This window comes from Cebus imitator, unplaced genomic scaffold (genome assembly GCF_001604975.1).
Source record: "Cebus imitator isolate Cc_AM_T3 unplaced genomic scaffold, Cebus_imitator-1.0 Scaffold221, whole genome shotgun sequence".
NCBI classification, from domain to species: Eukaryota; Metazoa; Chordata; class Mammalia; order Primates; family Cebidae; genus Cebus; species Cebus imitator.
Genome location: NW_016107536.1, coordinates 503,090 through 519,884, shown reverse-complemented (window position 1 = coordinate 519,884; position 16,795 = coordinate 503,090). Strand labels below are relative to the sequence as shown.

Below are 16,795 nucleotides of genomic sequence, written 5' to 3'. Positions count from 1 at the left end.
CCTCCCGAGTCGCTGGGATTACAGGCACGTACCACCATGCCCAGCTAATTTTTTTTTGTATTTTTTAGTAGAGACGGGGTTTCACCGTGTTGACCAGGATGGTCTCGATCTCTCGACCTCGTGATCCACCCGCCTCGGCCTCCCAAAGTGCTGGGATTACAGGCTTGAGCCACCGCGCCCGGCTCTTTTCTTAAAAGTTATGGTTTTACATTAGTTCACATCTGTGAGCATTCAATATTTTCTGCTCTCACAGATCATGAAAATAACATTAAACAAATATATCATTGGTGGAACAAAAGATGCCAAAAACAAGAAACTAAAACAGAGGACAGAACAGTGTGCAAATCTCTTCACAGTAACAGTATGTTTTTTGTTTAATGGATTCAATAGCTTCTCTTTCAGGGGATATAATCGTTCTTCATTTATTTTTATTATTTTTTTTGAGACAGAGTCTCCCTCTGTCTCTCAGGCTGGAGGCACAATCTCAGTTCACTGCAACCTCCGCCTCCTGGTTTCAAGCAATTCTCCTGCCCCAGTCTCCCAAGTAGCTGGGACTACAGGTGCATGCCACAACACCCGGATAATTTTTTGTATTTTTAGTAGAGACAGGGTTTCACTGTGCTAACCAGAATGGTCTCAATCTCCTGACCTCGTGATCCATTAGCCTTGGCCTCCCAAAGTACTGGGATTACATGTGTGAGCCACCACGCCTGACTGGGTGTTCTTTTTTATTTATTTATTTTTATGTTTGTGGTGGGAAAGAATAGGAAATATGTAAGTTTTTTTTTTGTTGTTTGTTTTTTTGAGACAGGGTCTCCCTCTTTTGGTCCGGCTAGAGTGCAGTGGCGAGATCTCGGCTCACTGCAACCTCAGCCTTCCAGGTTCAAGTAATCCTCCCACCTCAGACCCCTAAGTAGCTGGGACCACAGGCATGCACCACCATGCCTGGCTAATTTCTGCATTTTTAGTACAGATGGGGTTTCGCCATGTTACCCAGGCTGGCTTGAACTCATGTGCTCAAGTGATCTGCCCACCTCAGCCTCCCAAAGTGCTGAGACTATAGGTGTGAGCCATTGCACCCAGTCAGTTCTTCTTTTTTAGAGTTTTGAATGTTCTTCAGAATTTCAAGTTCATTTAAGTTGCTTTTTTGTTGTGGCTTGTCTCTTAAAAGACTTCCCTTAGGTGTTGATAATCCTTGGTGTTCACTCATGATTAAGAGTAAGGGACTAAAACGGTTTAAGAACTGGTAGGTAGAGATTGCTGACTTTGTGCTTTACATCGAGTGATCAGGGTTGGCCTTTGTTAGAGAATAGAGTATGCATTTAGTCACTTACTTTTGGCAAGGTACTGATGCCCTTAATGGTATCCTCCGTCCACAAACCTTTGTGTTTATACTTTTTAGAGATTAGCCTCTAGACTTGGAGAGGAGGCAGTTGCCCAGAGTCTCACTTTGTTGCACAGGCTGGAGTACAGTGATGTATGATCACAGCTCACTGCTAAACCAAATGAACAGAAGCCTTGAATTCCTGGACTCAAGTGATCCTTCTGCCTTAGCCTCCTTAAGTGTTGGGATTACAGATGTGAGCTACCATACCAAGCCAAGCGAGCCAACCTTTTTTCTTTGTCTTTCATCTTAAGCATTATGATGTGCTTAAGTACTATGTGTATTTGTTATGCTTCCATTTACAGGTCTTTAATATATGACTTAATGTCTTAGCAGTTTTGGAAAATTTTTACTCATCATCTTTTCAAATATTGCATCTACTCTATTCTCTTCTTCTCTGGGAGTCCAAACACATGTATGCAAGGCCTGTTTATGGTATCCTCTATGTCTCTTATGCTTTTTCTTTTTTTTTGTATTTTCCTTTTTCCTCTTCATGCTTTATTCTAAATGGTTTCTTCTGAGACCTATCTTCCAGTGAACTTATTCTATGATTAGCTTTATTGACTCTGCTGTTGAATAATTCATCTTTTGAGTTTTTAAATTTGTTATTTTATTTTTCAGTCCAGAACTTTCTTTTGATGCTTTATCAAATCTGCTATATCCCCTTTTACAATTCACAGTTTTCTGCTAAAATTCTCAGTCTAGACTTTTAGGTCCTTGAACACAGTAAACATAAGTTATATTTTGTTTTTTTAGCATAGTTATTTGAAAGTCTGATCTGATACAGCCATCATCTGGAGAACCTGAGGGTCTGTTTTTATTTTTGCAATTTCTGATGGTTCTCATTCATGTTGTTATATCTCCTCACATGCCTGGTTATTTCTGGTTGTGAGCCACGTACCATATTCGAAAGAGTATTTGTAGAAATCATTTAAGGTCCTACACGATGTTGTCTTAGTCTAGAGAGGTCTGTTTTCTTCAGGTGCCTGGGCCACCTTATTTAAACTTTCAGGGATTGAATGATTTGAAGGTAGGCTATATTCCTTTCCAGAGCTGTTCTATTCCCAGCTCACCCTAACTCCTACATAGATGCAATTTTTGAGGATCCCAAAGGAGTGAACAGAAGACTTCTAGCACTCACATTCTCCTTGGCAAGCCTTGAACACTAACTTTTTTAGCTTAGTCACACAAGGCTATCAAGAGGGCTGCTCAACCTCTTAACCTCCTCTTTTGAAATTCATGAATATCCTTAAAAGAGAAACAGTCCCAATACTGGTCTCACCTCTCTCCTTTTCTGCCTTTCTCCAGGTCGCAAACTGGGAATTCTTTACGCTTCATTAACTTTCTGATGCCTTTGAAACAAGCTCAAAAAATTGTAGAGTTTTTCTAGTTGTCTTAATAGTCAGCATTGATGTAAACTATCTAGTCTGCAATTGATGAAGTGGAAATCCTTAGTTTTATATCACTTTATAAAAATCTAAACTTTTATTATGGCTTTTGAGTGGTTTTAGGAGGGAATTGAATGAGGAGTGTGTTCAATTCACCATCTTAACCTAAAAAGTCATTTTTTATTTTCTTTCAGAAAAAAATAACATATATCAGCTTATATCTGCACAACTTGGCAAAAATGGGAATAAGAATTCTATCCATTTACTTTTGCACTTAACAGAGTATCTAATATATTTTCCATATCAGCTCCGATAGCCATACTTCTTTTTTTTTTTTTTTTTAATTTATCTTTATTGTTTTGAGACAGGGTCTTGCTTTGTTGCCCAGGCTGGAATGCAGTGGTGTGAACACTGCTCACTGCAGCCTCAACCTCCTGAGCTCAAGCTATCCTCCTGCCTCAGCCTCCCACGTAGCGGGAACCTTAGGTACATGCCACCATACCTGGCTATTTTTTTTTTTTTATTTTTTGTAGAGATGGGATGTCTCACTTTGTTGCCCAGGGTGGTCTTAAACTCCTGGGCTCAAGCAACCCTCCCACCTTGACCTCCCAAAATGCTGGATTACAGGTATGAGCCACTGTAGACAGCCAATTCTTATTTTTAAACAAATAGATGTACTTCATATCACACAATTCATCTATCTCAACAACTATTCACCACTTTGCTCACTGTATTATATGTGTCTTTAGGGGATTGTAATGGTGATCAAAAACCAATTTTGTCCCAGCACTTAGGGAGTTTACAGTTGAATGGGGGTAAAACATATTAATCATGTAAAGATATAAATAAATGTAGACCTGCAACTAACAAATGCTAAGAGGAGGTACATGGTGGCATGAGAGAGCATAACAGGGGTATTGGGTCTAGTCAGGGATGTTAGAAATGTCTTCCGTGAGGAAGTAACAACAAGCTGAACAGAAGCCAACTGTAAGGAAAGGGGAGGAAGGGGGCTTGCATAAAGAAAATAATATTCCTGGTAGAAAATCTATCATATGGATATATCATAATTGATTTACCCAGCTATCCACTGAAGGATATTTAATTGTTTTAAACCTTTTGCTATTAGAGGCAATATTTCAATAAATATTCCCATATACAATTTTTAGTATACTTCTGTAAACATATCCTAATAGTAATCAAGAATCTTTTTTTTTTTTTTTGAGACAGAGTTTCAGTCATGTTACCCAGGCTGGAGTGCAATGGCGCGATCTCGGCTCACCGCAACCTCCGCCTCCTGGGTTCAGGCAATTCTCCTGCCTCAGCCTCCTGAGTAGCTGGGATTACAGGCACGCACCACCATGCCCAGCTAATTTTTTGTATTTTTAGTAGAGACGGGGTTTCACCATGTTGACCAGGATGGTCTCGATCTCTTGACCTCGTGATCCACCCGCCTCGGCCTCCCAAAGTGCTGGGATTACAGGCTTGAGCCACCGTGCCCGGCCATCAAGAATCTTTTCTGAACATATATGAGTTCATAATAATTTCCATTTCCACCTAGACTTGAATATAAATTTCTCTAGATCTGTTTCTTCCTTATTTCATCTTCCCCTAACTTAAATTCTTGATTGTTTTTCTTTTGCTTTTCACTTGGCTGCACTACTTCCTCAAGAAGAACTGGTTCCTTGAAGTGATCTCCTATACAATAAATAAAGGCACTTGTAAGGTATGTTCCATATGATGTTGATCTTCAGTGTGGAACCTGAAGCATGCGAGTGTGTGGTAATTTCCTCTAGATTCCCAAAGGGAGTCCTGTTTTCTCCACTATGGAGATGGTTTATCCTCACAGTTGAGGGAACCATCTTAGCAAAGGGCCTTCATAGGATGAGGCCGGTTTGTGCTCGGGTGACCACCATCTTTCCAGAATTTCTCGTATTCTCAAACAAGTCAGGACCTTCTTTTACAATTCAACCTCCCATAGCACACCAGGAAAAAAATACTTGGCTACATATATAATAAAGTATTACTGTATAAAAAGATCCCTCACAGGCCAGTAAGAAAAAAAAAATGGAGCTGGGCGTAATGGCTCATGCCTATAATCCCAGCACTTTGGGAGGCAGGGACAGGCAGATCACTTTGAACTCAGAGAGTTCCAGACTAGCCTGGACAACATGGAAAAACTCCATCTATACTAAAAATACAAACATTAGCCAGTCATGGTGGCATGCGCCTGTAATTCCAGCTACTCGGGAGGCCGAGGCAGGAGAATCACTTGAACCCAGAAGGTGGAGGTTGCAGTGAGCCGAGCTTGCACCACTGGACTCCTGCTTGGGTGACAGAACAATGCTGTCTCACAAAAAAAAAAAAAAAAAAGATAAAAGATATGAATTGACAAATCACAAAAGAGAGATAAACATGGCCAATAAACACAAGAAAAAACTGTCCATTAGTCATCATAAAAATACAAACTAAAAATGTGGTAACAAGTATCACACAGTATTGGAGACAGCACTGTGATGATGCACCCTGCACAATGTAAAGTGGTACAGCCTTTCTAGAGGATGTATCAAAATTGAAATTTTAAGTACTAATTGACACAGATATTCGATTTCTAGAAAATTATCCTATGGAAATAATCAAGAAGTGTTATTCTTGATTTTCTAATATTGCTCTACTTCCTTTCATATGACATATTTACTGTCTGTTCTCCCTATACTAGCAACTATGCTTATTGAGAGCAAGAACCTAAACAGTACGGTACTTGGCATATATCAAGTATATAATAAATATTGGTTAAGAGAATGTGCACATTTTTATCTATACAAATTTTCAAAACTGTATGGGTTTTAGCAAAAACTTGGGAAAAACTCCAATATCCAACAACATGGGATTGGTTAAAACACCAATCAACATGGACAACTACGGATCCATTAGAAACTAGTCTGTCTACAAAGAAACTCCACAAAAATAGTGATCTTACTACATAACCTCATTCTCATTAAAAAGAAAAACAACATAGAGGAAAATTATAAGCAAAGGTAAAAGACAACTAACAAAGTATACATTAAGATGTTAACTGTGGATATCTGTAAGATGATGGTATTATGGGTGACTTGTTTTATTCATAGTTTCTTGTATTTTTCAATTTTATTTTTCTACAATCAATTAAATTCATTTTTAGTCAGACAAAGAAAAATCATTCAAAATAAACAAAACCAAAACCAAACCTCTCCCTAGTTTTAGTTCAAAGAAAAGTTTACCTTCTGCTTCATCATCAGAAATCAGTTCATCATCAGAGCATATGTTGAGCACATTTACCAGCATCTCTGTAACTATGTAAGACAAAATTATCCAAAATTTATATAATTAATGAGGTACTTTCTCTAAAATAATGTAGATATCTAAATAAACACACATGTTAAGTAAGCATAAACAAAAATCATTTATCATTATGTTAGTAAGAATAGCTACAAAGAGTAGAATTAAGTGTAAACTTCCAGGTTTAAAAAGAATTTGGGTAGATTACTTGCTCCAGTAAAAGTCTGGAGGCTTTGAAGATCTATTGCTTAATGACTTGATTTTATTGGATTGCTGTTCAGAGCTTCTTACATACTGATACACATATGAGAAAATTTTTTCCCATTTTACAAATTTAAGCCAACAGGCCTATGTCTAGCAGGCTTAGCTTATGTGAGTAGTTGTACAAATAAAATTTTAAGAACAATAAATTCTGTTTAAACCTCTTCAGTTGAAGAAATCTGAGGGAATGACAATATGTTATTTTAACATCTTGATCATAGGTCAGCTACTTTAAATTGATATTTACCATAAGAAAACCTTAATATACTAAAATTTCAGAACCAATTACAGGCCATTTAAAAAACTATGTAGAGGCCGGGCAGAGTGGCACACGTCTGTAATCTCAGCCAGCACTTTGGGAGGTTGAGGAGGACGGATCACTTGAGGTCAGGAGTTTGAAACCAGCCTGGCCAACATGGTAAAACCCTGTCTCTACTAAAATACAAAAATTAGCCAGGCGTGGCAGCATGTGCCTATAATCCCAGCTCCTCAGGAGGCTGACAGGAGAATCGTTGGAACCTGGGAGGCAGAGGCTGCAGTTAGCAGAGATCGTGCCACTGCACTCTAGCCTGGGCGACAGAGCGAGACTCCCTCTCAAAAAAAAAAACTAAAATCTATGTTGAGAACAAACAAAATTAGAAAACATTTCTGAACCATGAGAGGGCTCATGCAAATATAAAGTGTCCTCAGTCACTGAACAACTGATGAGATACGTGCTTTAGTTCCCTTACCTTTTTCCCCAACAAAAGGCAAAGACCACGTGAAAACATCCATAAAGTTTGGAAGCCAGTAGGGGTGTGGAGAACAGTTAAACTGTCTGATATTCATGACATTGTTTTCATATTTCAACACAGCAGCTAAAAAGGAAAAAAGCAAGAAAATCTGGCACAGAGAACATGGCATGGCAAGCGGTATGCTTTGTACAGCTGTGTACCTGCTACACAGAATTTGGAAACTTCCCATTTGTAAAGTCAGGACTAGTCTAAGTAAAGGGCAGATGGAAAATTTTATAGCCTTTTATTTAGTTCATTCTCTTAAGAGTTATTCCAAGGAACAAAGTTACATGAAAAGCTCATATAATAAAAGAACAAAAGAAACTGAAACTTCCGAGGATCACTGCACAGTAACTATGTATATAAACCTCAGGATTCACATGAGGAAAATTTCCCCTTAATTTTCTTTTATAGGCCAAATGGTTATAATTACAACCCTCCTTTGAGGGCAAATATCACTCAATAAATGGACACAGCCTGTTTTGCTAGTCATTAGCCAGAATCGAAGATTGTATACTTTCTGGGAATTTATATGTTGCAGTTCATCAACTCATACTGAGAGATACAAATGGCAAACTTGAAGCAATTTACAATTCATGTTCAAAATTAGGTTAAATCATCTCTGTATTCAATATAGTGGATTTTAAAATTGCCAATTTTTCTGATACACAGCCAGTATATTGCCAGCAAGCTATGTTTAATATTAACCATTCAGATAGCTGCACACATACTTTGATGCCAAACTGATTTTCCTTATATTTTGAAAGTCTTAAAATCCAATTCCTTAGCCTTTAGCACCAGCAATGTTGTTTGCACTATTCTCTTAATTATTCTATAGTCATAAAATAAAACAGGGTGTAATGATTCTCTAGAAATGACAGACATAGGTCATGTCCTGGTTCCTGTTTCTTTGCTATAGGATAATACAGTGTTCTTAAAATTTAAGTTATTGAATGTCTAAAATGTACACCATAGATTATTAAGAAAATAAATTAAAATATAATCTCTAGCTCTTAAAAAACCTAACACTGGCTACAATGTACATGTTCCATTATTTTCACATATATGTATTTTATTCAATTTAAGTAAATAAATCATATATCATTATTCAACAACTCCCTCAATCTACCCATGAAAAAGTGTGAGGTGAGTCTCAACAGTGGATGACTAGAAACAAGAGCTTAAAAAACTGCTTTTGGGTGTGTTCCCAGTGAATGGAAGAAAACAAGAATAAGAATCTTTAAAAATCATGATTAAAGGTCTTTCAAGTAAGTAGTGGAACTAAGAAATACTTGTAGATACCAAGAAGTCTAAAGAATATGAAAGAGTAATCCTAGCACTTTGGGAGGCCGAGGCAGGTGGGTTGCCTGAGCTCAGGAGTTTAAGACCAGCCTGGGCAACACAGTGAAACTCTGTCTCTACTAAAATACAAAAAATTAGCCGGTTGTGGTGGTGTGCACTTGTAGTCCCAGCTACTCTGAGGCTGAGGCAGGAGAACTGCTTGAACTTGGGAGGCAGAGTTGCAGTGAGCAGAGACTGCACCACTGCACTCCAGCCTGGGTAACAGAGCGAGACTCTGTCTCTTAAAAAAAAAAAAAGAATATGAAAGAGACCAAGCATGATGGGACACACACCTGTAATCCCAGCACTGTGGGAGCCTGAGGCAGGAGGACTACTTAAGCTCAGGAGTTTGAGACCAGCCTGGGCAATGTAATGAGGCCCTATCTCTATTAAAAAAAAAAAAAAAAAAAGAAAAGAAAAAAAATTAGCCAGGCTAGGAGCAGTGGCTCACGTCTATAATTCCAGCACTTTGGGAGGCCAAGGTGGGCAGATCACCTGAGGTCAGGAGTTTGAGACCAGCTTGACCAACATGGAGAAACGCTGTCTGTACAAAAAATACAAAATTAGCCAGGTGTGGTAGCACATTCCTGTAATCCCAGCTACTCGGGAGGCTGAGGCAGGAGAATCGCTTGAAGGAGACAGAGGTTGCAGCGAGCTGAGATCGCACCACTGTACTCCAGCCTGGGCAACAAGAGTGAAAAACTCCGTCTCAAAAAAAAAAAAAAAAAATTATCCAGGTGTGGTGGCATGTACCTGTGGTCCCAGCTACTTGGAAGGTTGAGGTAGGAGGATCACTTGAGCTCAGGAGGTCAAGGCTGCAGTGAACCAAGATCATGCCATTGCACTCCAACCTGGAGGGAGGGGAAGAGAGGGAGGGAAGGAAGGAAGGGAGGAAGGAAGAAGGAAAGAAGGAAAGAAAGAAAAGAAGAGCCATAGTAGAAGAAAGGGAAGAAGAAAAAGAGCAACAGAGTTGCCTTTTTCGGAAAAGATGGCACTTGTATGGAGAGTAACTGAGTACCACCAGGGATTGTTTCTAATGCCACGTTTTCTGCCTTTTTCCTTTTAAAATGCTTAAGAAACAACCAATGAAAATAAGATTGTTTTGAAATAAAGTTACTAATTATGTCAACGCTGACAGGAAACTCAGGTAGAATGAACTGTGTCTTTTACTACTTTCTATTTTTATTTTTTTAGAGTCAGGATCTTCCTCTATTGCCCAACCTGGAATGCAGTGGAGTGACCGCAGTTCACTGCAGCCTTGAACTACAGGGCTCAAAGGATCCTCCTACCTCAGCCTCCTGAGTAGTTAGAACTATAGGCATGCTCCACCTTGCCTGGCTAACTTTTAAATTTTTCTTTGTAGAGATGGGGTGCCACTTTGTTGCCCAGGCTGGTATTGAATTCTGGGCCTCAAGTGATCCTCCCCTTGGCCTCCCAAAGTGCTGAGATTATAGGCATGAGCCACTGTGCCTGACCAGGACTGTGACATTAAACGTTTGCTAAAGAAGCAGTCAAGAACAAAACCAGATTAGAGTCAGTGAGACAAAAACAAACAAACAAACAGGCAAACAAGCTAGCAGTGATGAGCTGTATAGCAGCTGCTGACTTAGGTGGCATGTTTCAGCTTAGCACACTGATAAATCCATTGAGCAATAGATACTTTCTTTGATGAAGTTAAAAAAGAAAGTGAGAAGGGAAGACCTTTATTACAAATATGAGATCTAGGGCCACTAAAAGTCCTTGAAGATGTTTAACAACACAAACAGTCCACACCATTGACAAGAGAATAAATAAGAATAAAACCTAATTTGCTAATATATTGGAAATATCAGGAGAAAGGAAGTAATAAATGTACCCAGGGAGAAGCAGAGCACTGTAGGACAGCTAAGGCTCAGAGAAGGATGCTAAGTTAAATTAAAACATAAGGCTAGGACAGAACTTAAGTCAAAGACATGCTTTTTAAAATGGACAAGTCACTGGAGGACACACTAAAATGACTGACCCAAATCAGATTTAAATGAGATGTGCCATTCCATAGTTTACTTAGAGTAAATACATTTGGCCGTCTTTGAAACTTTTCTTCCCAACTGCATATACAAGGTATAACTATATAGTAATGAGACTTAAGAAACCACCAGCTACAAACACACCTGACCTTGGTATCAGATGAGTGTGGTCCTTTGACATCATCACATCAGACACAATAGAAGTAAAATCTATATTATTATAGTAATTTATATTTTCAACAACACTTTAATATCCATTTTCCTTATTCCAACTTATCTTCAACAATACTATATGACATATATTTTAAAGATGAGGCTCAGAGAAGTTAAGTATCTTGTTAAATATGACACACTTAAAAGTGAAGCAGGACTAGACTGACTCCTTGCTTTGTGTTCTTTTCAGCACAACTTGTTGCCTACCATATAATTAATCCAGAGATGCTGCCATTACTCAAAACATTTTTGGAACTCCTCTTTTGGAAGTACCTCCAGAGCCACTGTATCAGCAACACGAGAAAAACCAGTCTCATTACCTTATAATCATACCTTGCTTTTGACCCCAAATGGTATCGTCTAGCTTGATCACTCACCTTATTTATCAGTCTTGACTCCGAATGACTTTTGGCTGTCCAAAAATCAAATCCACCCTCAAAGGACGAAGATTTCCCATCATTGAGGATAATCAAAAGAATGTGTCGCAGACTCTGAAGGCAATGCCAAAAGAGGAGTTCCAAAAATGTTTCTGAACAAGGACAGCATTGTTGGAAGAGGTGTGTAGCCTCCCAAGGTTAACTACTTTGAAGGGACAATACTCATTTGGATATGTTCGTTCTGGCATGTTTATTTTCAAAGTCCTATTAATTTATACTCATACTTTATAAACGACAAAATAGTTATAGAAATGCGAAGTTTTTAGTAGGACCACTGCCTTGAAAGAACATTTATAAACTATTAATCTTAAAAGTTTTAAATTAAAAGATTTTAACAGGATAAAGTCTTAGAAGTAAAATTTCTGGAACAAAGGGCATGTATATAACCATTCCTCTTTTTTCATATGGGAAACTGAAGATTAGAAAGATAATGTGACTCACCCAAAGTCACAGTATTAGCTTCTGACAGGACTTAAACTAAAAATGAGGTTTTCTTTTTATATATTTATTTATTTATTTATTTTTACTTTGTACACTATTCACTCTACCTATATCATATCTCGAGAAGAAGAAAAATAGTCTAATAATTCATAAAGATTAAAATACCAATAGTAACTTTATTTGAGATACTGTTATAAACACATTAAATTCACCAAAACCAATAATTTATGCTAACTGTTCTAAAATGAGCCTGAAGCAATTTATTCTTCTTATACCTTGAGTCTGCAGTATCAATCTGACCTATTATGACCATTATGTACACTTACAAAGAGACCAGTAATCCTTAGGAGATAAAGACCAAGCAGCAGCATAAATTCTAAATCTCTTGGCCTTTGTTTCAACTAAGACCCCTTTTTTCATATTTTAAAATGACACATACACACACACACGCGCATATACATGCAACTAAACTAGAGCTCATGTTTACTCACAAATTCAAACTCAAATATTGCTGGACTCCTTTACCTTTATTGTTATAGACATCTAGGTAATTGGGGGCAGAGAAAATTGTAATAAGTGATGGAAAGCCTGTTGCTTGGCTCTTCCGGTACATTCGATACCTGAAAAAGAGATGAAAGCTCGTCTGTCTTTATATTAAATGAAAAGATGCTGCAGTGACATTTGGTACAGTTTTAATGTAACTTACCCAGCATCTTGGGCTTCATGGGCTCGGATAATTGATAACAAGTTGTTGTTCTGCAAAAATTCACAAACTGCAGGGTAACTGAAAAAGAAAAAGAAAATCAGAAAACATAAATCTGGAATTAAAACAATTATTTTTTAACAAGAAGATTGGGAAAAGTCAACATATCAGCTGATTTTGTTTCAAAATTTTAAGTATTATACCCTACTGAAATTTTATGAATAGTTTAGTACCCATCATTCTGTTTTTCTATTTCACTAATATACCTCACTATAGATCAAACATGAAGACAATAGATAATCCTACAATAGAAAGAGCTCCTCCTTCTCATCTTTTAATTTTTTGGTCTTAATCCATAATGATAGTGCAACACCAAAACTTTTATCAGTGTCTTGATATTAAAAAGTACAACAGTAGAGAGAGAGAGACTGTGTGTGTGTGTGTGTATGTGTGTGTTAGGTGCTAAAAATTCAACACATACTTTTCTTCAATCATCAAATTGTCAAATTGTTAGAAAAATAAAAGAACCTACTTATAGCTTCATGGGTAATACCAATACCAAGACAATTTCATGCAGGAATATTTTAGATGTAAATATTTTAGTCAATCATATTTTAAAAAAACACCATATTCTCACATACTCCTAAAATATTCTTTTCATACTATGACTTCTCTGTTTTGTTTTTTTTCTCTTTTTCCACTATGACCTCTCTGAATGACAAATGCTTGATAGGAAGAATTGGAATACACAAAATTAACCTGGAATTACTTAGGTATTAATTATTTAGTTTATTTTAAAAATCTTTGTTTCTCATTATGCTCATTAGAAAAAAATTTACTTTTAAAGTAGATTGTATGTGACATCAGCAAGATGGCAGAAGGAAATGTCCCCAGCCCTGGTCTTCATACAGAAACAATAGTTTGGTAGCCATCCATGGCCATAAGTGCCATTGTGAGAACCTTGGGATTGAGGCAGGTGGTTATGAAACCTTGGTGTTGTCCAAGACTAAGAAGGCTGCTTTGAGAAGGCAGGCCCACTGACCTTCAGCTAGAGACCCAGAATCAGCCTGCCCCTTGTGAACTTGGCTCTAGTCCCACTTGTCTGCAGTCCTACCATCAGCCTCATCCAACCTGGGAAGGAACCATGCCTATCGATGCCCCTAGTAACAGACCTACCAACCAGACCCAACTGCAAACTCAAAGCAGCACCCTGACCTGGCTCCAGCCTGCTCTACTGTGGCCAAGAGGAAGTTCTGCCTTCCCAGGGACCTTGCGGGAATCATGCTTATCCATTCCTCTGGTAAAAGGACTACTGACTGGACCCAAACATAAACCCAAACCAGCCTGTGACCCAGCTTGGGTCCTATCCTATTAAGTTCCAGAAACAACCATTCCCACCCAGGGAACATACTTGTCCATGCCCCTAGTGGTAGACCCACTGACTGTAAACCCTACTGTAACCCCATAATTTAGCTTCAGCCCTGTTTAATCACAATACCACAGGCAGTCGCATTAATCTAGGGACTCGGGAGGAAAAGGTATTTACTTGAACTAGTCCACAAAACTGGAAGGCCTATGCTCCTTCAAATGCACAGACTCCAATGTAAGGCTATATGAATTATAAAGAATCAGGCAACAATGACAGAACCAAAGGAAACTAATAAAGTTCTAGTAACTGGCCCTAACTAAAGAGAGAGGTGGGCTGGGCACAGTGGCTCACACCTGTAATCCTAGCACTTCAGGAGGCCAAGATGGGTAGATCACCTGAGGTCAGGAGTTCAAGATCAGCCTGTCAACATGAAAAAAATTCCATCTCTACTAAAAATCCAAAAATTAGCTGGCTGTAGTGGCACAAGCCTGTAGTTCTAGCTATTCGGGAAGCTGAGGCAGGAGAATCACTTGCACCTGGGAAGTGGAGGTTGCAGGGAGCCGAGATCACCCCATTGCACTCCAGCCTGGGCAACAAGAGCAAAACTCCATCTCAAAAAAAAAAGGAAAGAAGGAAAGAAAAGAAAGAAAGAAAGAAAGAAAAGAGAAAGAAAGAAAGAAGGAAGGAAGGAAGGGAGGGAGGGAGGGAGGGAGGGAGGGAGGGAGGGAGGGAGGAAGGAAGGAAGGAAGGAAGGAAGAAAGAAGTATGAATTGCATGACAAAGAATCCAAAATAATCATCATAAAGAAGCTTAATGAACTACAGCTAGACAAAATCAGGAAAGTAATAAATGAATAAAGACAGACATTTAAGAAAGAAACAGAAACCATAAAAAAGAACCAAACAAAGATTCTGGAGCTGAAGAGTACAATGACTGAACTGAAAAGCTCAAAAGAGAGCTTTAACAGCAGTCTCAGTCAGAAGAAAAGAACTGGCAAACTTAAAAGATAGGTCATTTGAAATGATACCACTAGAGGGACAAAAAGAATAAAAAAGGGTATGGAAAGTATACAGAACTTATGGGACAACATCAAGCGAAAATAATATATGCATATGGAAGTTAAAGAAGGAGAAGAAAAAGGGGCAGAAGGCTTATGTTTAAAAACTAAAGGCTAACAGTTGTTAGCCAAATCCAGGGAGGAAAATGGAGGTTTCAATTCATGAAGCCCAAAGGTTTCCAAATAAGGCAAACACTTAGATGCATTATAATTAAGTTGTTAAAACTCAAAAAGAGGCCAGGTGCAGTGGCTCATGCCTGTAATTCCAGCACTTTGGGTAACTGAGGCAGGTAGATCACCTGAGAGGTCAGGAGTTCGAGAACAGCCTGGCCAACAGTTGAAATCCCGTCTCTACTAAAAAAATACAAAAATTAGCTGGACCTGGTGGTGGGCGCCTATAATTTCAGCTACTCGGGAGGCTGAGGCAGGAGAATTGCTTGAACCTGAAGATGGAGGTTGCAGTGAGCTGAGATCACACCACTGCACTCCAACCTGGGTGACAAATCAAGGCTATGTCTCAAAAAAAAAAAACTCAAAAAAGAAAAAATATGAAAGCAGCAAGAGAAAATCTACTTGTCACATAATATACAAGGAAGCCTCTATAAGACTATCAGTGAATTTCTCAGCTGAAACCTTGCAGTCCAGGAGAGTAGGAGACAATATATTCAAAGTACTAAAAGAAAGAAAAAAAACTGCCAACCACGAATACTTTACTCAGCAAAACTGCCCTTTAAAAATGAAGAGATAAAGGCTTTTCCAAATAAACAAAAACTGAGAGTTTGTCACAACTATACCAGACTTATAGGAACTACCAAAGGAAGTTCAAGTAGAAATTAAAAGATGCAGCTGAGCACAGTGGCTCATGCTGTAATCCCAGCACTTTGGGAGGCTGATCGCCTGAGGCCAGGAGTTCGAGACCAGCCTGGCCAACATGGTGAAATCTCGTCTCTACTAAAAATACAAAAAATTAGCCAGGTGTGGTGGTGTGTACCTGTAGTCCCAGCTACTCAAGAGGCTGAGACAGGAGAATCACTTGAACCCAGGAGGAAGAGGCTGCAGTGAGATGAGATTGCACCACTGCATTCCAGCCTGGGTGACACAGCAATACCCTATCTCAGGAAAAAAAAAAAAAAAAAAAGTAAAATCTGAGATTACATTAGGTTTGTGAATGGGAATAAAGTGTAGAGTTTCTTTTTTTCATTTTTTTTGTCTCCCCCCCCAAAAGTGTAGAGTTTTAATACGTAATTGAAGGTAAGTTCTTCTCAGCTTAAGACAGACTGCTATAACTATAAAATATTTGATGCAAATCCTATGAATAAAAAAGCACAGTAGAAACACAAAACTTAAAAAGAAATGAACCAAAGTATACAAAGAAAAAAAGAGAGGAATAGTAGAACCATAAAACAGACAGAAAGCAACCAACAAAATGGTAATATTAAGTCCTTATCTAACAATCATTACTTTAACTCCCAAATCAAAAGACAGAGTATGACTGAATGGATGAAAACAAGACCCAACTACATGCTGTCTACAAAGGACTTACTTTAGATTTAAGAACACACATAAGCTGAAAGCAAAGGGATAGAGAAATGTATTCCATGCAAGTAGTAACCAAAAGAGAGCAGAGGTGGCTAACCTTTTATTAGACAAAATAGACTTTAAGACAGAAATCATCACAAGAGGGAACAAAAGTCACTATATAATGATAAAAGGGCCAACACAACAGAAAGATATAACAATTTTAAGTATATATGTATCCAATATCAAAGCACCTAAATATATAAAGCAATGACAGATCTGAAGTCAGATGTCAACAGCAATAAAATAATAGCAAGTAGGCCAGGTGCTAAGGCTCACGCCTGTAATCCCAGCACTTTTGAAGGCCAAGGTGGGCAGATCATCTGAGGTCAGAAGTTTGACACCAGCCTGACCAACATGGTGAAATGCCGTCTCTATTAAAAATACAAAAATTAGCTGGGCATGGTGATGTGTGCCTGCAATCCCAGCTACTCGGGAGGCTGAGGCAGTAGAATAGCTTGAACCCGGAAGGTGGAAGTTGCAGTATGCCGAAAATGTACCACTGCACTCCAGCCTGGGTGACAGAGTG

The 16,795-nt window shown here is 38.5% G+C and overlaps 1 protein-coding gene across 6 annotated transcripts in view; it reads right to left on the bottom strand.

Annotated features, from left to right (window-relative positions):
* Positions 1–16,795, bottom strand: part of PPP3CC (protein phosphatase 3 catalytic subunit gamma) — a 99,419-nt gene that overhangs the window by 10,796 nt on the left and 71,828 nt on the right. For all 6 annotated transcript variants that reach the window (XM_017549710.2, XM_017549709.2, XM_017549708.1 and 3 more), the window contains exons 7-10: positions 12,266–12,343; positions 12,085–12,179; positions 7,080–7,205; positions 6,030–6,101 (exon numbers count right to left, since the gene is read on the bottom strand). In XM_017549710.2, the coding sequence (XP_017405199.1) occupies positions 6,030–6,101; positions 7,080–7,205; positions 12,085–12,179; positions 12,266–12,343 (371 nt within the window). The remainder of the gene's footprint in view (positions 1–6,029; positions 6,102–7,079; positions 7,206–12,084; positions 12,180–12,265; positions 12,344–16,795) is intronic.